This window comes from Nicotiana tomentosiformis, chromosome 6 (genome assembly GCF_000390325.3).
Source record: "Nicotiana tomentosiformis chromosome 6, ASM39032v3, whole genome shotgun sequence".
NCBI classification, from domain to species: domain Eukaryota; kingdom Viridiplantae; phylum Streptophyta; class Magnoliopsida; order Solanales; family Solanaceae; genus Nicotiana; species Nicotiana tomentosiformis.
In genome coordinates, this window is record NC_090817.1 from 147,046,560 (window position 1) to 147,071,947 (window position 25,388).

The 25,388-nt window shown below is 41.0% G+C and overlaps 1 protein-coding gene across 4 annotated transcripts; it reads left to right on the top strand.

Moving 5' to 3' along the window:
• Positions 1 to 19,987: 19,987 nt before the first annotated feature.
• On the top strand, positions 19,988 to 24,076 carry LOC104105829 (uncharacterized). Of its 4 annotated transcripts, none has more exons than XM_009614229.4 (8): positions 19,988 to 20,128; positions 21,214 to 21,290; positions 21,505 to 21,618; positions 21,698 to 21,976; positions 22,116 to 22,229; positions 22,743 to 22,815; positions 22,946 to 23,011; positions 23,891 to 24,076. In XM_009614229.4, exons 2-7 carry the CDS (start codon positions 21,228 to 21,230, stop codon positions 22,981 to 22,983), a joined length of 681 nt encoding a protein of 226 aa, XP_009612524.1. In that variant the 5' UTR covers positions 19,988 to 20,128; positions 21,214 to 21,227; the 3' UTR covers positions 22,984 to 23,011; positions 23,891 to 24,076. The 4 variants fall into 4 exon arrangements, with proteins under 4 accessions (XP_009612524.1, XP_070034123.1, XP_009612523.1 ...); XM_070178022.1 differs by lacking the exon at positions 23,891 to 24,076 and adding an exon at positions 23,453 to 23,801; XM_009614228.4 differs by having other exon boundaries at positions 20,002 to 20,128; positions 21,210 to 21,290.
• Positions 24,077 to 25,388: the final 1,312 nt, after the last annotated feature.

The following is a 25,388-nucleotide window of genomic DNA, read 5'->3' on the forward strand; positions in this document are numbered from 1 at the left end:
TCCTTCTACTTCGCGATCGGCTACTGAGGTCGAAGAGATTGTTTCGCGCGCTGTTGTCGATGAACCAGTACCTGAACCCTCTTTGAAAATGTTCATCCTCGGGGGATACTCGGTCAACGTCGATCTCAAGGTCGAAAAGCCTTCCTCCTTACAAGGCTGGTGTGAGGAGGTCTTGAGATATATCTACTCGATCACCGAAGAGATTCTCCCCACGGTCTGAAAAGACTGTAATTGGGTCGATAAGGACATAGTGGTCCCCAACCTGATAAAGCCATTACCACCCATGTCAAGGGATACCTAAGTGTTTACACGTATCCCTTTATATTGGGCCCGGTGGATACGGTCATTTTGGATTTTTGCAGAAGGTACAACGTGTGCCTAGGCCAGATTCACCCATCGCTCTGGTGGATCGTGATCCTCCTCCGGTTCTTTGTGAACAAAATCAATGGGTGCTCGTTCACTATCTACCATCTTCTACGCTTATACAGTCCCCGAATCTTCTGGGGGGGAATGATAAAGCTTATGCGGCGGGGCAGTAAAGCCTCGTTCTCAAATATCAATATGGACCGGGATCGGGGTTGGCAAGGCCGTTTTGTCCGAATGAGGACTTCGGACTTAATCCTAGTTGAGTGCAGGCCATTCCCCGATAAGTGAAATACCTTATGTAAGTACGATTTACTTTCAAATTTCGATTTTAAACTTACTTCTCTTTTTCTTATTGGTGATTTGTGCTGGTGCAGCCGTAGCTCGGGTCCCAAATGTCGTTCCACAACTCAAGGAGTGTGTCGAGGGTATCGTATCACATATGCCCTATTCCGAGCGCTCGTTATGCAAGCTCTCGAAGGGCCGTTGGGAGGCTCGCTCCCATGGTAAGGCTTCTTTCCCAAGTAGGCAGTATTAAGATTTCTCTTTTAACATTAAGCCATTACTCCATTTACTTCTTTTTTGCAGGTTTATCTAAGGATGTCGAGTTGAGGCCTCCAGCCAGTAGCGAGGACTTACCTACCGAGTCCCCTGCTCCGAGACAGGACAAAGAGAAGAAAAGAAAGAGGTCTCCAAGTTCCCCGAGCTCGGAGAAAAAGAAAACAAGGAGAATGCTGGTGCGCAAGTCAAAAGAAAGCACCAGCGCCCGAGCCCCAACTTCGGATTCACTCTATCGGCTAAGGGACGAATCCGAAGAAGAAGAACCCTTTGTTCTAGTGGCCCGTGAGCCATCACATCTCGGAAAGCAGGGGGCCTCCGAACCAGAGATCTGTGAGGCAAATCTGCCTCAAGCTAGGGAGATCGATGAGGAGACCGGAGCCGAGGCTTCCCAAGATGCGGGCAATACCCTGAAGGAGGCACTCGGTGTGATAGACATCAACGAGTCGCCCTCGTTCACCGAGTCCATGTACAACGAGGCTCAAACGGTGAAATATTGCCCTAACGAAGGGGCCCATGGAGCGGATGACACCTTCCGCTGCTTTTTTGATGGCGTGGATTCCACCGCCATGGAAGACATCACCGGATTGGGTGACATAGAGGTACCGAGGAAGAGTCCGACCTTAGGGGCAGGCGGGCCTAACTCGAGCCCGAAATTGGTCAATCGGTTCCTTGCCTCGAGTGTGGATCCTGATTAGAAGCGGTCCATTGTCATTACCATTTCAGAGGATGCTCGAGTTCTTTCCGCCCCCGTAGGGGTGGCCAGTTACCTTCGGTGCTTGGTGACCGAGGAAGACCGAGCCAAAATGAACGAGGTAGACGCGCCCTACCTATTCAACGAAGCACAACAGACGCTGAACCGGGTAACTTTAGATAACTCTCAATGATTTCAATTACTCCTTTTATACTTGAATTAATTCATTGATAATCCTAATATTTTTCTTCGTGTTTGTAGGCCTCGGTGCTTCACCATGAAACTTTCCTCTGATATCGGGATGAGCTGAACCAGCTCGAAACCAAAGTCAAAGAGCTTACTAAGAAGAGAGATACGTACAAACTTCTCAGTGAGCAGCGTGAAGGAGAGGCTAAGAGCCTTCGAGCTGAGTTAGAAGCGGCTCGGAAAGAACATGTTGACCTGGTTGAACAAGTAAAATTTTTTGAAGTTAGTGACGATGAGCTAGATACGGTGTCTAATGGTCGGAACCCGCATGTTTAATAGAAAATTGATCGGATCGACCAGCTTCGAGCCGAGATGGATGCAGTCAAGGTCGAGGCCGAAGAGTGGAGAGGCAGGATGGACCGCCTGGCCTCGGAAAAGGAGACTGCCCGGGCGCAATTTACCTTGGTGGAGGTCCAACTTCTAGCGACAAGGGAGAAGGCTGAGGCACGATCCCAAAAGATTGAGGAGCTCCAGTCTCAGCTAAGCTCCATTGTTTCTGATCGAGAGACCCTTGCCAAGGAGCTTAAGGCGGCTAAGTCGGTGGTTGAAGTAACCAAAGTTGATGCCGACGAGATGGTGGCCCAGTATAAGGCCGATGCCGAGGTAGCTCAGGACCAGCTGAATGATATCACAAAATAAGTGAAGTGGCAGTCCCGAAGGGAGGCACTCGAAGAAATTCATGCTCGGGGTTTTGATTTATCGGCTGAGGTCGAAAGTGCTAAGGGGTTCGAAGCCGAGGCCAAGAAACTGGCGTATCCTGAGGATGAAGATGACTTTGAGGGTTTGGATGGATCTAGGGGCGGAGAAGAATCTGATGGTGTCGGTGATGAGGCAGGCTCCGGTGGAGACCATGTCGTTTAAGTACCTTGTATATTTTTATTTATTTTTTGTATTTTTGTACTTTTGTACTTTTTGGTCAAGGCCGTTTGGCATTTGTAAAGATCTTTTCATATATATATATATATATATATATATATATATATATATATATATATATATATATGGCTCTTTTTTCCCTTCGACAATTTTTAAGCTTGTTTCCTTTCGTTTTGTTCTTTATGATTGCAAAGATATTGAAATGCCTTAGCATGTAATATTTAAGTCTTGCCCGGAGGTTCGAACAAGCCTTTCTTTCAATATTATTTTATTTACGATTCGTGGGGGCTCGATATGATTGGAAACTTTCCCCAAAATACTTAGAACGTTTTAGATTATAATTTTCCAATGGTAGTCTTTTGAACCGATTTTATAAATTTTGAAGGTCTTGTTTTTTGTTACGGATCTCGGACGTCTTCGAGCCATTTTAATACGGCCGTAGACTTTCTAGTTAGGGTGCTTCCCAGTGGGCTTGTTACCCCGAGTCATACGGGCTTATCCGAGATAACCGTTCCCGGATGTGGGTGGTCGTAGCCTTTAAAGTTCGGGACTTCCAAATAAGCTTTGAAGCCGGGCTTCATTATCCCGGGCTATCCAAATCTTCCTTGGGCGGTAGTCCCCGAGTGAGTGGCCCTTGGGCTCGATGTCTTTAGGGGATCAAATTTAAGAAAGAAAAATTTTCAAAGGGCAAAATATTTATCCGCAAGGTAGAAACTTCCTTTCAATTTTGTGCGTAATATACAAAGTTATACATGTGTTTAAGCTTTGTGTCTGGGCTCGGGCGGTCTATGTGGGCACGGTTTCGACCGTTTGGCCCTTACAGTAAATCCTATTGATCGAGCCTAAACTATTCGAGCATACAGTTTCTTTCCTTGCTAAAATCATTATCCGAGGGTGATGCCTCCCAGTGTTCGAGGCCGATCAAAGAGAAGCCTCGAATACTTTTGTCGTGATCTTCGACACCAGTTAGTAGCCAATCTTCAGTTCTAAGTTAGCACGATTTACTGTTACCTCGTTAAAAACTTTGCCGGAAAACTCATTTGGGACAAAACCGGTTCAAGAAAAAAAGAGTGCAACGCGTGCTTTCATGCCTAGAAAATTGTGTCATTCTTTGATGGCTACCTGCAAGTGTTAGTCCAAAATGTAGACAAATAAAAGAAATGATCGGGGTCATACCTTAGCAGTAATATCGTTTCAAGTGAGTTACGTTCCAGTTGTTCGGTAGTTGTTCACCGTTCATTGTTCCGAGTTTGTACGACCCTTTTTCCGGTGATCTCGATAATTTGATACGGATCTTCCCAGTTCGGTCCCAACTTTCCTTCGTTCGGGTTCCGAGTGTTTAATGTGACCTACCTCAATACTAAGTCCCCATCATTGAAGTGTCAAAGGTTGGCTCTTCGATTATAATACCTTTCGATCCTTATTTTTGGGCGGCCATTCAGACAAGAGCAGCTTCACGCCTTTCATCTAACAGTTCCAGGCTCGTGTTCATGGTCTCGTTATTTGATTCTTTAGTTGCATATCGGAACCTGAAACTTGGTTCTTCGACTTCGACCGGTATTAGGACTTCGGCACCGTAGACTAATGAGAATGGGGTGGCCTCGGTACTGAACTTAGAGGTCGTACGGTATACCCATAGGACTTCGGGCAAGATTTCTTTCCATTTGTTTTGGCGTCGGTCAATCTCTTTTTGAGGTTTTGTAGTATGGTTTTGTTCGTGGATTCCGCTTGCCCATTCCCACTAGGGTGATAGGGCGTCAATATGATTCTTTTGATTTTATGATCTTCGAGAAACTTGCTTATTTTGCTGCCGACGAATTGCTTCCCGTTGTCACACACGATCTCAGCCGGTATTCCGAACCGACATATTATGTGGTCCTAGATGAAATCAATGACTTCCTTCTCCCTTAAATTTTAAAACGCCTGGGCTTCTAGTAATTTAGAAAAATAGTCAGTCATAAACAATATAAATTGAGCCTTATCGGGTGCCCATGGAAGGGGCCCGACGATGTCCATCCCCCATTTCATTAATGGTCAGGGTGACAAGACCGAATGTAGTAGTTCCCCGGGATGATGAATCATCGTAGCATGCCTTTGACATTCGTCGCATTTTCGTACTAACTCATTTGCGTCCTTTTCCATGTCGATCCAATAATAGTCGGCTCTGATTATTTTCTAAACTAATGATTTGGCGCCCGAATGGTTTTCGCAGGTGCCTTCGTGGATTTCCCTCAAAACATTCTCGGTGTCCCCGGGTCCTAGACATATTGCGAGTGGACCATCGAACGTTCTCCGGAATAATGTACCATCTTCGGACAGGCTGAACCGGGCTGCCTTCGTACGCAGAGTCCTCGATTCCTTAGGGTCAGAAGGTAATTTTCCGGTCCTGAGATATTCTATATATTTGTTTCTCCAGTCCTAAGTTAGACTTGTTGAGTTTATCTCGGAGTGACCTTCTTCCACTACGAATCTCATAAGTTGTACGACCGCCCTCGAGCTGAACTCGTCGTCCTCGATCGACGACCCCAAGCTAGCAAGGTTATCAACCTCCCTGTTTTGTTCCCAAGGCACGTGTTGTGGAGTCCATTCTTTGAAGCGGTGTAATGTTACCTGCAATTTATCCAAGTATCTTTGCATTCATTCCTATCTGACCTTGAAAGTCCCATTAACTTGGTTTACCACAAGGAGGGAGTCGCACTTAGATTCGATCACCTCAGCCCCTAAGCTTTTGTCCACCTCATGGTTTCATACCCACTTCATTGTTAGTTAATTTTACAGTCCGGATAGATTTTCTAACTATAATACATGTGGGTGGTTTCAATACAATTCCAAGTTCGGACCCCTTCGCGTTTGAGGCGCCGTCCGTAAAGAGGGTCTGGATTCCCGAAGAGGTCCCATAGTTCAATAACAACTATCTTTCGACCTCGGGTTTAGGGGCGGTGTGAAATCGGCCACAAAGTCTGCCAAACTTTGAGACTTAATGGCGGTCCGAGGCCGATATTCGATGTCGTACCCACTGATCTCTACGGCCCATTTGGCTAACCATCCCGAGAGCTCGGGTTTATGCATTATATTCCTCAAGGAATAAATAGTTATGACACATATGGGGTGACATTGGAAGTATGGTTTTAGCTTCCTAGAGGCGCTTAGCAAAGCGAGCGCCAGCTTTTCTAGGTGAGGGTACCTAGTTTCAGCCTCGCCAAGGGTCCTATTAACATAGTAAATTAGAAATTTCGTACCTTTCTCTTCTCGGACCAGGACTCTACTTACCGCTGATATTGCCAAGTATAGGTATAGTTGTTCGTCTGTCTTTGGTATGTGAAGCAACGGCGAGTAATAGTAGGCTATAACTATGTAGTTTGGCCACTATTTGCACTCTAAATTGGTTGCACTTCACTGATGTTTGAGCGATAAATGATAGTAAATTGCTCTTATTGAGTATTTTTATGCTTTGCAGGAGTAATTCCGGGCTACAATGAAGTTAAGGAGTGTTTTGAGATAATATGGAGCGTTGAAGGCCAAGTAAAGACTTATGGAGTAAATTGAGAGTTTGTTTAAGGATCGAAGGAGGTTAGCGCATTTAAAAAGAAGAACAAAAAAGAGTGTAGAAAATCGCCCAGGTGCGCGGCCGCGCACTGGGTCGCGCAAGTCAGGCAGAAACTGGCCAGAGTGCGCGGCCAGTTGCGCGGTCACCTGCCCAGGTACGCGTCTGCGCACGTCCTTCCGAGAAAAATTATTACAGGGCTAAAATTATAATTTCAAAGGCGACTGTCCTTGACCTATATGAAGCTCAGCTCGCCCAACAAGAGGGTATCTTGGTTTTTAGGAGAATTTTGAAGGCAAGAACAGGCAAGGAGCAATATGGAAGATTCGGAAACGAGTTTTTATCTTTCTTTCTCCCTTTTTTTTATCATTGATGATGAATTTTTATGTTGTGATTGTTAAAACAATTATGAGTAGCTAAACTCTTTATTCTAGGGTTTGATGGAACCTCTTGGAGGATGAATCTTTGTTGCGTTTAATATAAATTTGCCATTGAATTTTTCCTACGTGTTGAACTATGTGATTATTGTGGTTGATTGAAGAGCCCTCAATCGGCTATGCCTATTTAGTGTGTATTACTTGGAAAAAAGGTACATATTTAGGTAGTTGTTGAACAACATCACTCCTAAAGTATATGAGGGATCAATACAGAGGGTTTAAAGGTGGGATTAGGAATAATGAAACCTTGGTGCGATTGCAGTGAGCGGTAAATGAGTGCTAGCTAGCGTAGTTCGGAAGAATACGTTTAGTAAATTGTTGTATTTGCTCGGAAGAGAATTACGACACCTAAAGTGCTCACGATCGGTAGAGAGGTATCTAGGCGAATTTATAGGAGAAGCAACGGAGAGGGTTCCGATAAGAGGAGAAATCGCAACCCTAGACCTTTCCAATCTTGTCTACAATATTGGCTTTGTAAGTAGTAAAAATAAAAATTTACAGCTTTTTAATTACCTTGTTGTTAGTTAGTCAGTAACACTCAATTCATTATTCAATATTTTTGGAAGTTGATTACGTGGATTCTTGCTAAACTAAAAGTTGTGATTAGTATGTTAATTCTCTGTGGGATTCGACTCCGGACTTGTAAACCGGATTATATTTGCAACGACCGCTTAGTCCTTTTTATAAGGCATAGTTGAGCGTGATCAAATTTTGGCGTCGTTGCCGGAAAACTTTAACGGTGTTATTAATTGTAGCAAAAAGAAGTGGTAGAATTCTTAGTGTAGTCAATTTTCTTCATTTTAACTAAATACATTGAAATTCTAATATTTGTAATCTTGGGTGCTATAGGTACATGCCTAGAAACTCCTCAAGAACTGGTGAATTGTTCGAAGCATTATCAGATCCTGAGAAAGTTTTTAAGGCATTGAATCGTGCAATCAAGAAAAACAAACAGCAACAGAACTCAACAAAACGAATCGAACCAGACATGGAAGATGTAATAGAAAATCCAAACAACAGAAACAATGCGAATGACCCAAACAACCAGGGTGTGGAGCCTCTTGTGCTAGAAGCAGCCTTGTATGATTGGGTACAACCCACCGCCGAAAATCTGACAACTGTAATTGCAGTCCCTCAGATATAAGCAGAATTATTTCAAATCACAAACAACATGCTACATTTGTTGCAGAACAAGGGACTGTTCTCAGGGTCTCACATTGAAGATCCTCAGTAGCATCTGAAAAATTTCCTGTCGATATGTGTCACGCAAAGGCAACCAAATGTGACACCGGAAGCAATAAGGCTGTTGTTGTTTCCATTCTTGGTGATGGGAGAGGCTCAGACTTGGCTCAATCCACTCCCCATAAACTCCATCACTACTTGGAAGGAATTAGTCAAGCAATTTTTGAACAAGTTCTACCCACCTAATAAGACAGCCAAACAAGTTGATGAGATATTGAGTTTCAGGCAGAGACCAACAGAAACACTACAAGAAACGTGGGAGAGGTTCAAATGTATGCTGGTTAAGTGTCCTCATCATGGCATTCCAGATCAGATGTTGGAGCAAAGGTTCTACATGGGATTTGCAAACAGCTTGAAGGCCAATGTTGATGCTTCAACATGATGAGCATTTTTGAGGAAATCATTCAGAGAATGCAAGATCTTACTTAATAAAATGGCTCAAAACTCAGGATGGATGACAAGAGACTCTACGATCACTCATGTTGTTCACTCAGTGGCTTTGGACCCAAACAACTCCATAGCCAGGAATATGGCCACTCTGATGTCGCAAATGAGTATCCCCACAAAAAAGATTGACGAATCAGGCCAAAAGAAGCAGGTAAACATAGTTGACGCGACTAATGGGGGCTTATGTACACTATGTATTAACCAATCGTATGTATGCTCATGGAGTGCGGAAAGTGATAACCAGAACTATCAGGAAAATATGAACTATGTGGCCAACTATGGAGGACAGAGGCAAGGTGGTCAGAATTGGGGGCATCAGAATCAGTAATATAGACCAGCACAACAACAGTATAATAAGGGCAACAATCCTGGAGCTATGAGACCACAGGGTCAAGTTGTGCCTTACCAAAGGCAACAGGGGTACAATCAGCAAAATCAATAGCTAGCTTATCAACAACCTCAACAATAACAGATAGTGAGACAAGAAGACGGGTTGTCCGAAATTAAAGGAATGTTGCAAAAACTGATTGGGGCCAATGAAAAAATGCAAGAGAAAGTCAAAGCACATGACGCAGCGATAAAAGGCATTGAGATACAATTAGAGTAGTTATCCATGGCTCTGAATAATCATCCTCAAGGGACGTTGCCCGCAGACACACATGTTAATCCAAAAGAGCAGGGTCCAAAGCAGCTTATGGTGGTGAGTCTAAGAAATGGTAGAGATCTTGATCTAGATCAAGAAATTGCTTGCCAAAGCCAACCAACTGAAACACTATTGTGTCGATACCAATCGAGGTAGATGATTCGACGGTACAACATGCACCAGCTGAATCAAGCAAAGAAAAAGAGGTTGGGAAGGAAACTGAGTTAGTGCAAGAGAAGGCAGTAGAAACAGTGCCCGAGCAAGTTCAAACTCAAATCACAGGAAAGAAGCAGCCTCCAACACCATTCCCCTAGAGATTGGCCAAATATCATAAAGATGAGCAGTATAAGAAATTCATGGAGATGTTGAAGCAAATCTAGATGAACATTCCATTGATTGACGCCTTGAAGGAGATGCCTGGTTATGCAAAAATAATGAAGGACTTGATGTCTCGTAAGTTCGACTTTCAAGACTTGGCCACGGTTACACTGAATCAAACATGTAGTGCTCTCGTGATGAGACCCATAGCCGAGAAGATGTCCGACCCAAGGAATTTCACAATCCCATGCACAATAGGCAACTATGCTTTTGCTAAAGCACTTTGTGATTTGGGGGCGAGCATAAACTTGATGCCCTTGGCTATCTATAAAAGGTTAGGAATTGGAAAAGCAAGACCCACATCCATGTTACTACAGTTAGCCGACCGAACAGTGAAGAGGCCATCAGGTATACTTGATGATGTGCTGGTGCAGGTTGGAAAGTTCGTTTTTCCGGCAGATTTTGTCATTCTGGACTGACGGGTTGACGGGGAGATTCCCATAATTTTGGGAAGGCAATTCTTGGCCACTAATTGATTGTGAAACTGGGGAGCTAAATATGAGACTGAACGATGAAGAGATAACGTTCAATGTGCAGAAATCTATGCGGCGACCTAGTGAGTTTGCTAACTGCTCTCTGATAGAAGTTGTGGATGTGATTTTGGAGGAGGAAGATGAGACTCTGAATGCAAAATACCCTCTAGCAGCCTACCTCATGAACTTAGAAGAGGTGGATGGTGAGGACTTGGCAGAGTAGGATTTGGCCCTTGAAGGGCAAGGGTACTGGAAAAGAAGGCTCGAATTCGAGCCTTTACACTTAGAATAAAGAAAAATCCCTCCAGCTAAGCCATCAATTGAAGAACCACCATAGTTGGAGCTAAAATCGTTACCGACTTACCTCATGTATGCCTTCTTGGGACCTACCTCAACTTTACCTATTATTATCTCATCCAGTTTGTTAGATGTGCAGGCAGAACAACTTTTGCAGTTGTTAATGGAATGCAAGACTGCAATTGGTTGGACCATTGCAGATATTAAGGGTATCAGCCCGGCATTTTGTATGCATAAGATTCTACTGGAAGATGAGCACAAACCTTCCAGAGAATATCAAAGAAGGTTGAACCCCAACATGAAAGAAGTGGTGAAGAAATAAGTGATCAAGTGGTTCGATGCGGGAATAATAGTATGATTCTTGGGTTTGGAGTAAAGATGGGTGAATAATAATCTGATTCTTGGGTATAAGAGTATTATGTATACATACCCATAAGGTTGTGGAAAGATTGTTAAGTTCAAATGGGTAAAGATTGGGTTGAAAATGGTAGAAATTTTCATAAAGTTTAATTTAAAGATTTGAGGGACCAAATGATGTCGGATTTTGATAAATTTTGTATGTATGGGCTTTCTAGTTTTGTGACTTTTTGTCGGATTTCGAGACGTGGGCCCGGGAGCCGGGTTTGAGCCAATTTTGGATTTTGGCTATAATTTGGTATTTGTCTTGTGGAATTGATTCATTTAGCCTATATTGATCGTATTGTATTGCTTGTGGCTAGATTCGGGACGTTTGGAGGCCGAATAAAGGGGCAAGAGCATTGCGGAGTACAGATTTGCTCGGATTGAGGTAAGTAACAATTTTAAATTTGGTCCTGAGGGTATGAAACCCCGAATTATGTGTAGTGCGATTGGTTTTGAGGTGACGCACATGCTAGGTGACAAACGTGTGGGCTTGCACTGTAGGAATTGTGACTTGGTCAAATTCCATGGGACTGTATAGTTGAAAAATCTGTTGATATCCGTACATCCTCTACGTGTTAGAGAAAATTGAGCTGAGACTCGTATTAAAAAAAATCATGCTTAGGCATATGTTGTTATTGTTGGTACCCACTGGGGTCATTTTTGTGGTTGAATTATATGCTCAAATTGCAATTTCACACTCAGTCATATTCATTCATTTCATATCATATCTCAGTCTCTGTTGCTATTTATCGATGCATCATATCATTGTTGTTGGGTTGCTTATCATGATTTCTAAGAGCCCGAGAGACTGGAGAAGTTGATGACCGAGTGAGGCCGAGTGCCTAATTGTGAAGATATTTATGGGATCGGGCTGCACGTCGCAACATATTTTGTTGATTTATGCCATGATTGGCTTGATATAGCGTTTGGACTGAAGGAGCCCCTCCGGAGTCTGTACACACCCCCAGTGAGCGCAGGTACCTACTGAGTGCCAAGTGCGAGTGTCGAGTGCCGAGTGATGAGTGACTGTGAAGAATGGGTGACTGTGAGGAAAGAGTGGCTGTGAGGAAAGAGTGACCGTGAGGTTGGAGTGAATGGGAGGACTGAGTGACTGTTACTCTGAGATGATGCATTGATTTAAGTATTTGCTGCATTCAACTGTCATATATCACTATTTTGGAAATTTTAGAAAAACATTATTTCCTGTTTCGGTCAAATTTGATATGAATTTTCAGTGAAATCTTAAATGTTGAACTTGAAAGCATGCCTACTCTTTTATATTGGAAAGTACTGTATTTGGACTTAGCTGAGAAGCTCGTCACTACTTTCAGTTCTTTATTTATTATTGTTACTTACTGAGTTGGTTGTACTCATACTACACCCCATACTTCGTGTGTAGATTCAGGTGATCCCGAATACGGTGGATGTTGATTCTTTCACACAGTCGATTTTTTGGAGATTCAGAGGTAGCTGCCATGTTTCGCAGACCTTATCTCTCCTTCCCTCTCTTTTTGTTTATTGTATTTGGTCTCAAATTATTATAGACCGTGTTTTCCAGCCTTGTAATGTATAGATGCTCATGTACTCAGTGACACCAGGTTTTGGGAATGTGTTGTATCGTTATTTGCGAGATTTGTGGATTGTGTTTAAATATTATATTTATAAAAGAAATTGGGGTTTATTGAGGTTGTCGGCTTGCCTAGTATCAAGATAGGCGTCATCACGACAGGTTAGGATTTTGGGTCGTGACAGTTGAATTAGTTATTTTTTATTTTTATTTTTCTTTTCTCTTTCTTTGTTTCTCCTTTAAAAATAACAGCCCCCCCCTCCCATTTTCCTCTTCTAATCTAAACTACCCCCTCTCTAAGCATAAGAAAACAAACGCACAAACCCTTACCCCTTCCCCCAATTTCAAAATCAAACCCTACCCCTTCCTCTCATCTCTCCTCTTCCATAACTTCCCAACCCAAATCCTCACAAGTTCCCTCAGGTAAGTACCATTGTTTTTGTTTCCGTCTTAGTTTAGTTTAGTTTCTCTATTTTTTTTTCTTGTATTGTATTGTAGTAGATTTCTTTATTTTTTAGTATACTTGTTTGTATGTAGAGGTAATAGTAGAATTTTACCATGTTGGGTTAGATTCGACTTTGGTATATATGTGGTTGAATTAGGGGTATAAAAATTGGTGTTTGGGAGTTCGAGTAAACTTGCGCATCAGGTGTTTGTATAAATGACACAATGAGTTCGAGAATGGAATTTTGTGACCAAGTGTGCTGGTGAAGTCTGAGTAACCACTCTTGGTTCACACATCGTGCCTTTTGCTGATAGTGGTATTTGTTTCAGGTAGTATGAAGCCATCCAAGAAACGAAGAATCACAGGTGCATTATCCAGTGGTCATGCAAGCTCCTTTTTTTCTTGTATTGTATTGTAGTAGATTTCTTTGTTTTTTAGTATACTTGTTTGTATGTAGAGGTAATAGTAGAATTTCACCATGTTGGGTTTTATTCGACTTTGGTATATATGTGGTTGAATTGGGGGTATAAAAATTGGTGTTTGGGAGTTCGGGTAAACTTGCGCATCAGGTGTTTGTATAAATGACACAATGAGTTCGAGAATGGAATTTTGTGACCAAGTGTGCTGGTGAAGTCTGAGTAACCACTCTTGGTTCACACATCGTGCCTTTTGCTGATAGTGGTATTTGTTTCAGGTAGTATGAAGCCATCCAAGAAACGAAGAATCACATGTGAATTATCCAGTGGTAATGCAAGCTCCTCCCGGCCGCGGGCCTCGGCCAATGCGCCCCAGTATGGTAGTACCAAGTTCGTATCAAGCGCGGCCCAGGAACGTTTTGGTCATAAGGCTCCCAAGAAACCCATACTGGAGAGGGAAATTGATATGGGGTCCCTCCAAAATAACTGTCCCAATATGTATCGTGAATTGGTTCGGCACGGGCTAGGTATATTCTTTGAAGAACCCGATGAAGCCAATTTAATGATTGTGCGGGAGTTTTATGCAAACTGCCTGGAACATGTGAACCATGTCTGCATGGTACGACAGAAGAGTATGGATGCATCCATCGAGGCCCATTATGAGGGCTTACCGGTTGCCAGTGTTTGGGATAAATCTTGAAGCGGAGGACTATTATGATACCTATAGCAGATAACCAACCTCGTGGAATTTGTTCTTTAGGACAATATGTGTGCCCAATAAGGAAGTAGTGTGGATTACGCAGGGGCAGAAGTTTCATTCAGCATCGCTTACATTTGAAGGGAAGTGTTGGCTCTATGTCATCAATAGTCGCCTGCTGCCTTCTTCTAATACCACTGAGGTGAATGGTCCCCGGGCTGCACTGATCTGGTGTTTTATCAATGGCCATGATTTTGATGTGGCTAAGGTTATTCACGATGAAATGTTCATTCGTTGTCCGATGCAAAGGTATGGGTTCTTTTTTCCTTCCTTAATCACTAGATTATACTGTACAGCACGTGTACCGAAAAATAAGAACTTGGATGGGAAAGTAAAAAAGAATAGAAGTTTCGGGCTGATAAAGTGATAATTGGGAAGGATCCTATTGTACCCGTTAGGGCAAATAACTATGAGTCTGATGCTCTAAATGAGGGTAATGAAGGGCAAGCTGAGGTTGTGGCTGCTTCGCCCCCGCACGAGCAGGTTGCTGAGGGAACATCAGTTGTCAGATGGGACACGAGAATGATGGCCTTAGAGTAGGAAATGGCAGGGTTGTGTACGTCTATCACGGACGTGGGATCTAGAGTAGATGCCCTTTCTACCCAAAATACAAAATCTGAGAGGAGGGTCATGGCATGGCTGCGTGCACTTGGCAGGGCTTGCCATCTCGACCCCGGCACTGTCTCCGACCAAGACGTTTCCTTTACCTTGCATGTTTTTTTCTTTGTGTGACATGGGGACATGCCTCCATTTAAAGTGCAGGGTGGGGGATATCTTGTATTTATGTTGTGTGTATATAGTAATGTAGATTAGTGTTAGTTTCTTTGGTTAGTTAAATTTAAAAAAAGAATGAGTGAAAATTTCAAAGGTTTTGACTTTTCCCAACGATGGATATCATTCGACGGGTTTCTTGAGGGATTAAAGCCGAAAAAAAAAAGATAAAAAGATTTTCTTTTGTTGGTAGTGTATCAATTCCCCCTTGGTTTTTCTTTGGGTCGCGATTCTTTTTCAAGGGTTTTGTTTGAACCGGGTGTAGTTAGTTTTATTTTTTTAGAAGTAGGAACCCGTGGGATATGGGCTGAAATGAAAACAGGGTCTCTCAACTTCGTTATGCCTTGAGAATACCGAGTGTTGTAGTGTGACGCTTAGGCTCAGTTGTTGACTCTTGTATATATGCCTTAAATTATATGTTCTTAACTTGGCTTAAGTGCTTTGACTGGAGTGTTTTGATGATCCAATCTTGAGTGAGTCATGTGCCATGTGTGTGTAAGGTTTGTTGTATTCTGTGCATTGCATTTGATGTCTAGAACTTGCCCCATGTGTTTGCAAAGCGAAATAGTAGTTTTGTTCAGTCTTGGAAGTAATATAGGCATTTCTTTGTTGAGCCAGATATGTTTATTTTACCCGCCTAATTGTTATGTATCGTAGTTAAACCCTTTGAGCCTGTAATCATATTTCTTTGGCAACTACATTACAAGCCTTACTCCTTTGTTTGAATTAACTATCTATTTGAACCTTTTAACCTCTCATGAGCAATTGAATTATTATGAACTTTATAAAAGTTAAAGTGTGGGGTGGTTGGTTTGAATTTTGAGTGGAACTAATGAAATAAGGAGAAAGGTGCATTATTTTAAAAAAGTAAGAGCCACTTGAAGTGAAAAAGAAAGAAAAGAAAACAAAATAGTTGTATTGCTGTGAAAATAATAATAATAATAATAAAAAATATATATATTCCTTGATGAGTGGTGACTCTTGATGTAATTGTGCTTAAATAATTGGGAGTTAATGTATATTGATTTGAAGGCGGAGTATGGTTTGACATAAGTGTGGGGTTCCGACTGCTAAAGTGCATGCATTAAAGTACTTAGGGAGGTGTAATCACTCTTATATCTAAATGTATCCTACCCGTCTCGCAGCCTACATTACAACCAGTTAAAAGTCCTATCTAATCCTTGACTGAATGAACTCAATTAGTAGAGTAGTACACTACGGGCAAGCCTATGGTGCATCTTTTATGGCACATGAATGTCGTTTCTGAGAGTGAGTGAATTCTGTCTATCTTGAAGTTCCTAATTGTTCATGAATTTTATTAATTGCGGAACGATTCTCTTTTGTTGTGGGAGGGCACTTGATTCATGAAGGAAAGGTAATTCTTGACCTCTGTATTAGAGTAAATGAGTAAGTTGTGAATAATGTGTGATGCTTTTGAGTCAATTCTTGAGGTGAAGATGTTACACTATTGTGCTTGGTCTATTTGAAATATTCTTGGTATGATGAGTTAGGAAAGTCGCTTAGTGAGGTTGTGTCTATGTAAAGTGTGGTTTGTTTGCTCGGGGGACGAGCAATGATTTAAGTATGGGGCATTGATAGTAGGCTATAACTATGTAGTTTGGCCACTATTTGCACTCTAAATTGGCTGGACTTCACTGATGTTTGAGCGTTAAATGATAGTAAATTGCTTTGATCGAGTATTTTTATGCTTTGCAAGAGTAATTCCGGGCTACAATGAGGTTAAGGAGTGTTTTGAGATAATATGGAGCGTTAAAGGCCAAGTAAAGACTTATGGAGTAAATTGGGAGTTTGTTCGAGGATAGAAGGAGGTTAGCGCATTTAAAAAGAAGAATAAAGAAGAGTGCAGAAAATCGCCCAGGTGCGCGGCCGCGCACTGACCGCGCACTGGGCCGCGCAAGTCAGGCAGAAACTGGCCAGAGTGCGCGGCCAGATGCTCGGTCACCTGCCCAGGTGCGCGGCCGTGCACGTCCTTCCGAGAAAAATTATTACAGGGCTAAAATTATAATTTCAGAGGCGACTGTCCTTGACCTATATGAAGCTCAGCTCGTCCAAAAAGAGGGTATCTTGGTTTTTAGGAGAATTTTGAAGGCAAGAACAGGCAAGGAGCAAGAGAAAAGATTCGGAAACGAGTTTTTATCTTTCTTTCTCCCCTTTTTATCATTGATGATGAATTTTTATGTTGTGATTGTTAAAACAATTATGAGTAGCTAAATTCTTTATTCTAGGGTTTGATGGAACCTCTTGGAGGATGAATCTTTGTTGCGTTTAATATAAATTTGCCATTGAATTTTCCCTACGTGTTCAACTACGTGATTATTGTGGTTGATTGAAGGGCCCTCAATCGGCTATGCCTATTTAGTGTGTATTACTTTGAAAAAGGGTACATATTTAGGTATTTATTGAATAACATCACTCATAACGTATATGAGGGATCAATACAGAGGGTTTAAAGGTGGAATTAGGACTAACGAAACCTTGGTGCGATCGCAGTGAGCGGTAAACGAGTGCTAGCTAGCGTAGTTCAGAAAAATACGTTTAGTAAATTGTTGTATTTGCACGATCCCTTCAACGTCTTCGTCATTGAATGACAATGTTCCCTCTAGCACATAATCCCGAGTTCATTTTTCCCTTATGGTAGATACTTTGGTGCGCTTCAGCATCGACCCCTTAGGAACATTGACCCCACCGATGATCATGTTGATGACGTGCTGAGGCTCCTCCTATTCGGTCTGTTTACCATAATCTCTTTTCCTAAAGTGGTTCTTGGCTCGATCGCTCAGGAGCTCTCGGAGATGCCCGTTATTGAATAGCCGGGCTACTTCATCTCCCAATTGTCGGCAATATTCTGTCCTGTGACCGCGATTGCCATGATATTTACACATTATGTTAGGATCCCTTTGGGTTGGATCGGACTATAAAGGTCGGGGCCATTTGGTGTCTCTGATACGTCTGATGGCGGATACGATGGTGGCGGCGTCGACGTTAATGTTGTACTCTGATAATCTTGGTGTTTCCTTCGGCCCGATGGCCCTGTCGAAACCATTTTTGCTCATGAGTCCCCGATTGTTTTGACCTCGGTCACTTCTTCTTTCATTTTTTACGGGGGTTTGTCCAGATCCACTACCTCTTCGGTCTTTATTATATGGCTGATACCGATCCCTGTTCGACTGTGGTTCACGATCAATGTCTCTCCTGACTCTGTCAACTATTCTGGCGGGATAAACAGACCCGGATGGGGCCCCAAGTTGATCATCTTCGACCCTTTTTGATTGATACCGATTATGAATCGTCAACCCAAGTGACAGTCGGGTATTCCACCAGATTTTGCTTCAACTATTGTGATGTCAACGAGCTTCGAACATTGAGTCCCTGGGTGAAGTCCATCCATTCCATTTGAAACCGGGACACAAATTCCCTAAGCATATCATTATCCCTCTGCTTTACTTTGAAAAGGTCTGCCTTGATGGTCTCGAACTTGATAGCCCGGCGTGCACTTTTACGAATGAATCTGCAAGCTTGGATAAAGTTTCCCCAAACTTTTTCAGCAGGACATACTCGATCTCGTCATCCTCCAAGTCGTTTCCTTTGATGGCACATGTGTAGGAAGTCACATGCTCATTCGGATTAGTTGTTCCGTTGTACTTAGGAATTTCAGGCATGCGAAACTTTTTCGGGATCGGCTTCGGAGCCACGCTCGGAGGAAAAGGTTTTTGAACAAACCTCTTGGAATCTAGGCCCTTCAATATCGGAGGTGCTCCAGGGATTTGGTCAACCCTGGAGTTATAGGTTTTCACCTTTTTGTCATTGGCTTCAATTTTCTTCTCCCCCGATTCTATCCGTTTTGTCAACTCTTCGAGTATTTTTATAATCTCGGGATTAGTCCCCGATTCATTTTTATTCGTCCTTTCCGTGATCGGTTCATTTCTGCAGGTGACTTCCCGGGGTGGCTCGGGCTCAACCTTGTTCGGTGCTCGGCTTTGGTTCTGCAACTGAGCTATCGTCGCCTGTTGAGCATATAACATTTTGAAGATCACTCGCAGGCTGATCCCATCGTTTTCATCGCTGTGCGTATTTGGGGCAATTGATCAAACTTCTCTGCATACGCTGTTCTCGGGATCAGTAGGCAAATTTGTGTCGATGGCCACATGCGAACTAGCGTCGATGGGGTCCGCCACCGGAACTCCGCCGAGATCGACTGGGGGCACCTCGTTACCGGGTGCTGCATTGTTGTTTTCGCCATGGTGGCTGGACTCCGTGTCCGTGTTTAAAGGGGCAGACTTTTAGTTTAACATTTCGATTTTAACCTGGAATAAAAAATACGTCAAAGAACAAGTGTAAAATAGGGTATGTTACGGGAATATCAAATTGCCGTTATTATCCTTAGCCCCACATTGGGATATTTCGACCTTCTGTTGGTCATGCTGGATCGTCTGACAATATTCTTCGAAGTCATTCGAGGCTAGGACCGATTCCGGGATCATGGCCTCGATATCCTCGAAGGTAGGCGTCATGCCCCCGGGTTCTAGCCCGGTGGGACTTTGGCTCGATTTCGGTACCTTATTGCCATATCTCGAGCCTGAATTATCTCGTCGGAGATTAGGATGCACCATGAGCTCGATTTTACCGGTATACAAATACAAAATTTTATGTGAGATTAAGTGGGCGTTTGGACATAAGAATTGTAAAATTCCAAAATAGGGTGGAAATTTTTTCAAATGAAAATGGTATTTGAAATTTAGAGTTATGTTTGGACATGAATATAATTTTGGGTTGTTATTGAAGTTTTGTGAGTGATTTGAATGAAAATTTTGAAAAATAGCTTTTTGGAGTTTTTTCAAATTTTCGAAAATTTCCAAAATGCATTTTCGAGCGAAAATTGAAAATTTTATGAACAATAGTTGATTTTAAAAAAAAGTGAAAATTTTTTGGAAAAAAAGGAAAAATTTCTTATGTGGGCTCTAAGTTTTCTTATAATCATATCCCCAAACTACTCCTAAGATTATCAATTAATTGGTACCTTTATGTTAAACAGCTCATCATGAATGCTTTGCAGCAAAGGAACAAAAATTGAAGTTCTGGGACAAACTTATCACTCTATAAAATATTTATGGACCAAATTTCTAGTTTCGCTTAACCTTAAACGCAACTTCGTCGTCGTTCTTCTTCACTTCGAAACTGGCCGAAGCAGTACAGTGTCAAAATTTTAGACAGAACTTCAAAACTATGCAAAAGTTGCATTTTAAAAATATTTATAAACTTATAAAGTGCAAAGTGCGCTCATAAATCGCAATTTACAAATCGATGCGGCATCTCATTTATAATCGCAATAACAGAAGGGGACTTCTTTAAGTAAATGCGATTTACAAATCGCAATAGGATTATGCGACTTATAAATCGCTATGCAGCAATACGACTTATAAATCGCATTCCACTAATGCGGTCGCCTAAATACATCCCGAAAATTCCATAACACACCATCCCATATTCAACAATTTTCTCACAGCAGCTATCTTTTACGGCGGCGACTCTGCTAATCTTCAACTGCAAAAAGGTGTCTTTCATTCCTTTAAACACTCACAAATTTCTATCCAGTTTTCATTAGTCATTTCTGTGTGTGATAGTTACGAATAAGCTTTCCTATTACTGACGTTCTTTTAATTTTTCGTAATTTTTGGTGAGAGTATAATTTTTTGCTTTCCCCCTTCGTTTTTATGTCTCCAAAGTCCAAATTCTGCAGATACTGCTACTATGATGCCTAGAAATGCTACTAATTGGGTTTTATACTTATAAAAATTGAAGCTTTCTTTTAGCTACAGTAAGAATACTTCAAGAGAAATTAGTTTCCCTCTATTTCAAGCATTATTGTAGCTCAGTCTCTATTTCATTTTTTGAAGCATATGTAGTGGGGTCTGGGGAGGGAGGGCAGTGTTTACGCATACCTTACCCCTAACTTGTGGAGATAGAGAGTCTGTTTCTATAGATGCTCGACTCAGGAAAGTATAAGCACCACATTAATGAAAAGAAAAACAAGAAGGGACAACACTGAGAAGTCATGGAAAAGCAGCATACTTAAAAACAAGATAGTAAGATGACCAAAATGAAAGAAACGACGGGTAGTCATAGAAAACCTAATACCAACAAAATACGAGAGTACGTACTAGTACTACCGGTATGAACAAGGAAAACCTTTTTGTACTACAAAAGAAATGAGAGAAGTTGGTGTTACTTGTTAAATGTTAATGCCATTTTTCTAAAGAATATCAGTCTATGTGAACACCCAGTTGATTAGTTGTTAGTTATTTCCATGTTAGTGGAAATACTTTGCCAAAATATAGAGATGCTTCTCCTCACTCTTCTTGAAGGTGGAGATTGTTGGATGAAGGTTTATTTACCATAATCAGAGTTTATCATTGCTTATTTTAGTCTCGATAGATCCTGTTGTTTGTAGCCAATTTTGTTTCAAGATACAGAAATGGCGGAATATTTTCTTGTTAAGCATCCTTTTTCCATGCAAGCTTCACGTAGGACTAGGATTGTGGAAGAGCTAAAGACACTATTCTATATAAGGCTAAAATTTTGGTTATCCTTTTCGTTTTACTTATTTGTTTATTTGTTTATTTTTTTGGTTGAAGTCAGTTGATCTCATAGAGATGGAAATCAAGGCCGACGGATGTGACGGATCCTTGGTTTTAATTAAACAAGGAGCTGAGGCTGTGAGTTCATAGTAAATTATTCAAGACTGTTTTGCTATGAAATTTTCTTCTAATTTTTCCCCCCCTCTCTCTCTCTCTCTCATTTTCTTTCCGAGACCTCTGTGTGTGTGTGTTCTGTTAGTTTAGAAGTCACTAATCATTATCTGCTCTCTGGCAATGTTCATTTGATAGAAAGTAGTTTTTGACACTGGGATTGTTTCCATGGTGATATCAGAGGGTATTTGAGTCAACATTTCTGGGTAGGAGGTGTATTGTCAAAGAACGGTTTTCAAAGAAATACAGGCATCCGACTTTGGATTCAAAGCTCACGCTTAAACGGCTGAATGCGGTTGGTGCAAATGCTACATGTTCTCTCCTTTTATCTTTCCTAAAGCCTGTGTTGCTAAAAAATTGAAATTCTGGCACAGGAGGCAAGGTGTATGACAAAAGCTAGACGGCTTGGTGTTACTACTCCAGTGCTTTATGCTGTTGACCCTGTTACACATACTCTCACCTTTGAATATGTTGAAGGTCCTTCCGTGAAAGATATATTCCTTGGCTTTGGATTAGTTGGTGTAGACGAAGAGCGAATGACTGATATTGCAACACAGATTGGTAATGCTATTGGAAAACTACACGACGGTGGCCTAGTCCATGGCGATTTAACAACATCAAACATGTTAATGAGGAGCGCCGCCAATCAGCTGGTCGATATTTTTCTCTATCCCTTAGAATATTCCTCTAATTCTCATGATGGTTTTTTCTTCAATTTCTTTGCTTATTTTGGAGGATGAAGTTTTACGGTCACCCTCAATGAGATTATTGTTCAATGATGCTTTTTCTTAGGTGCTGATTGACTTTGGTCTAGGCTTTACTTCAACGCTCCCAGAAGATAAAGCAGTTGATTTATATGTACTCGAACGTGCTTTGCTCTCTATGCACTCTTCTTGTGGAAATGTGGTAAGCTCTGTCTTGTCTAGAGGGGTAACTTATTTCAGGAAAAAGGATGTTAATTTCTTCTTTGAATTACTTTTTTTGGGACTTTTACACATTATATCATTCATGTCATGTGATCATATTATCGCATGAAACATGCACCTCTTCACAAAACAGTATTTTCTGATGTCATTATTAAACAGTTCTCTAACTCTCAGTGCTTTTTTTCTAATACACTTGGGCACCTGATTAATCATTTTACTGATATATAAAGAATCCTTGTGAAGGACTAAGTGCTCCTAATTAGGATACTAGAATGATATCTTTCTTGCGGTTCTGAAACAGTAACCTGGTTCTGGCCGAATGCCACAGTGGGGTGAGGGCACTGGGTTATCGTCTAGTGAATCTCCTTATTTTTTGCCAGAAGCATGTAGATGCTGGATTTATTTTTAGTCTGTGGCATAGCCAAAGCCATAGGACTTTAACCTATAGTGAAGATCAAATTCATACGCTATGGTTTATATATGGTTCACACAGATGGACCAGATACTTGCTGGATACAAGAAATCCTCAAAGCAGTGGTCATCAACCTTTAACAAGCTAGCCCAAGGTGCTGTCGAGTCTTCCTCCATGCCCCTTTCTGTTTATTACCTTGTTGTTCCCAGAATGGAAAGATAATACGGTTCTACTTCTGAAGGTTTCTTGCTGTTTTTCATTCCTGATTTTGTGATCTATTTCAGTGAGGCAAAGAGGCCGAAAGCGCACAATGGTTGGTTGAGCTTCCCATTTCTGCTATCCACATTGAGGTTAGACTTTGTCTGTATGCCTGGCATTGCATCAGTTACGCCTTATTTTATTTCATGAATGAAGAAGCAAATTTCCTTGTTTCCTGACAATATTTTTGGAATCATTGGCGTGTCCCCTGTATTGTTAATTGCTCAGAATAATCATTCACTATTTTCACCTGTACGAGCTTGATCTGGTTCTTCATATTTACTTAGAGACGAACAAAATGTTTGTTCTGCTGTTCTCATGGAGTTGAAGTGTCAGAATATCATGGTTGTCTGGCCTATTTGTTTTCTTTATTTGGGGATTCCAAGTCTAATATATTCATTCACATTCTCGTTACCTCTCTCTTCCATTTTCTTGTTTCTTATGAAATTTTGAACAATAATAGTACAACATATCAATGGCGTAACATGGAAATCTTCAGATATATTGAAAACATAGGGCACATTGATCTACAGGGGGATAACTCATAGAACAAGGTGGCTTATTTTTTACTTGGAACTGCAAGTAAGCCATAGGGCCACATTGAAGTGCCATGTATGTGCTACGGGAATTTTTATTCTCTTTTGTGGAGATCTTCGACCGTAAGATATAACCATGGGCTTCGAGGCCAGGTTTCCTTCACGGAGCTGGGAATCTTAGCAAGTGTTATGGTATTTCAGTTTAGTGTAACTTTATTGCACTTGGATACTACTGGGGTGGGCAAAAGTTTTTGCGCATGTTGTGCTTTAAGAATGGCACTATTTACTGTAAAGTTTCTGTGCATCTACTTCAGAAGTTGCACTATTAACTGTGCTTTTACATGAACATGCCATCTATTCGGTTTCTAGCATATAGTTTCTTATTGTAGGAGCTGTCTCTATTAGTTTGTAAATGGTTGTCTGATTTATTTTCAGTGCAAATCTAGGAAGATCAGATGCCACGGGGCGCGAGAAATCGAAACTTGCTCATTGCAAACACGAATCTGTATTTGTTGCAGTCTTGATTATTGTGATATTAACTTGTGCTGCTACTTATTTGAAGTTGTGCTGCGTCTACGATTCTCTGCATTCTTATTCAATTCTAGCCATCTGCACGTAAAATTTTTGTTTTTCCTTCTGCGCCTGGTAAAACGTAGAGCTGTCAATACGAGCTGGCCCAGCCCACTATTTCGATGGGCCTTAAAATGATCAACCCATCCCTACGTGGGTCACAGGCCGGCCTATTATTTTTAAAAATGATTTTTCATATTTTTTAAAATTTAAGTTTTAACCTAAAATGCACACGCGCACACACACATATAGATACATTTACGGGCTAAAAATATACTTGTTGGATATAAAGCTTCTGCAAAACTTAATAATTTTTTACGTTGTTCCAATAGATTACTATAAAAACACAAAAAAAAGGATAATGTTTCATTCATTAAAAGTCAATACTCAAAATAAATTATTCAAAAATCTTTTCAAGGTGCTCATGGCATATCCATCACCAAAAAAGTATCTTCATCAAGTATATTTGAATTCTCTTGTGAAACAAAAATGTCTTAACATCTTCATTTTGATCTAAATAGATTGATCTAAATTTATAATTATATACAATGTTAATTAGTTAAACATTAAGAAATAACTAAAATTTTAAGAACAAAAAGTATTTAAATTCACATAAAAAATATTAATAGTTTGAGATTGGACTACTCTTCTTGATACTTTTAGTTTTATCAATTTTTTAATATTTTATGTTTTTAATAAAATACGTTTATTAAGCCAACGGGCCAGCCTAGCCCGGTCAAGCCTCATGGGACATGGGCTTACTTGGGCCGGCTTAAAAGCCTCGTTTTTAAATGGGTTCCAAAAATCTTAGCCCAACCCTATTAAATTAACGCCTGGCTAGGCCAACCCATATTGACGGTTCTAGTAAAACATATATATTCATTCATTATCTAAGCGGGAAGCCTGTATCTAATTCAAGAAGAGATTTTTACCTTCCTATATAATATTTGAAACTTATTTACTAAAATTGTCCTAATTTTGTATATTACTCGCCCTAAATAAGTTTTGCTTACAATATATATAAAATATACTATTAATGCCTTAAATTAGGGGATTCAGTTACCATTTTTGCCTTAAATTAAGGGATTCACTTATATCATTTTCCTTTTTTCTCCCCTCTTTTTTTTAATTATTAAATTAAAAATATATTTATCTGACAATAAACATCCTTCGGCGACCAAATTCATAAACGATCTACATCCTTTGAGGATAATCCATTATGCCATGGTAGTAATACTTTTCAAGAGACATAAAAATCACTGAACCCACGTTTAGATCTGATGCTATAAATTTGGTCACCTTCTAATTTCTCCAACCATTGGACTGAGAGAAGAAAACTGATCCTAATAGATTTAGAAATCTC

Coding starts and splice junctions, on each gene's coding strand:
- LOC104105829 (XM_009614229.4), top strand. CDS start 21,228: ATGGAAATCAAGGCCGACGGATGTGACGGATCCTTGGTTTTAATTAAA. Junction 22,230..22,742: donor ACTCTTCTTGTGGAAATGTG/GTAAGCTCTGTC, acceptor TGGTTCACACAG/ATGGACCAGATACTTGCTGG. Junction 22,816..22,945: donor CTTTAACAAGCTAGCCCAAG/GTGCTGTCGAGT, acceptor GATCTATTTCAG/TGAGGCAAAGAGGCCGAAAG.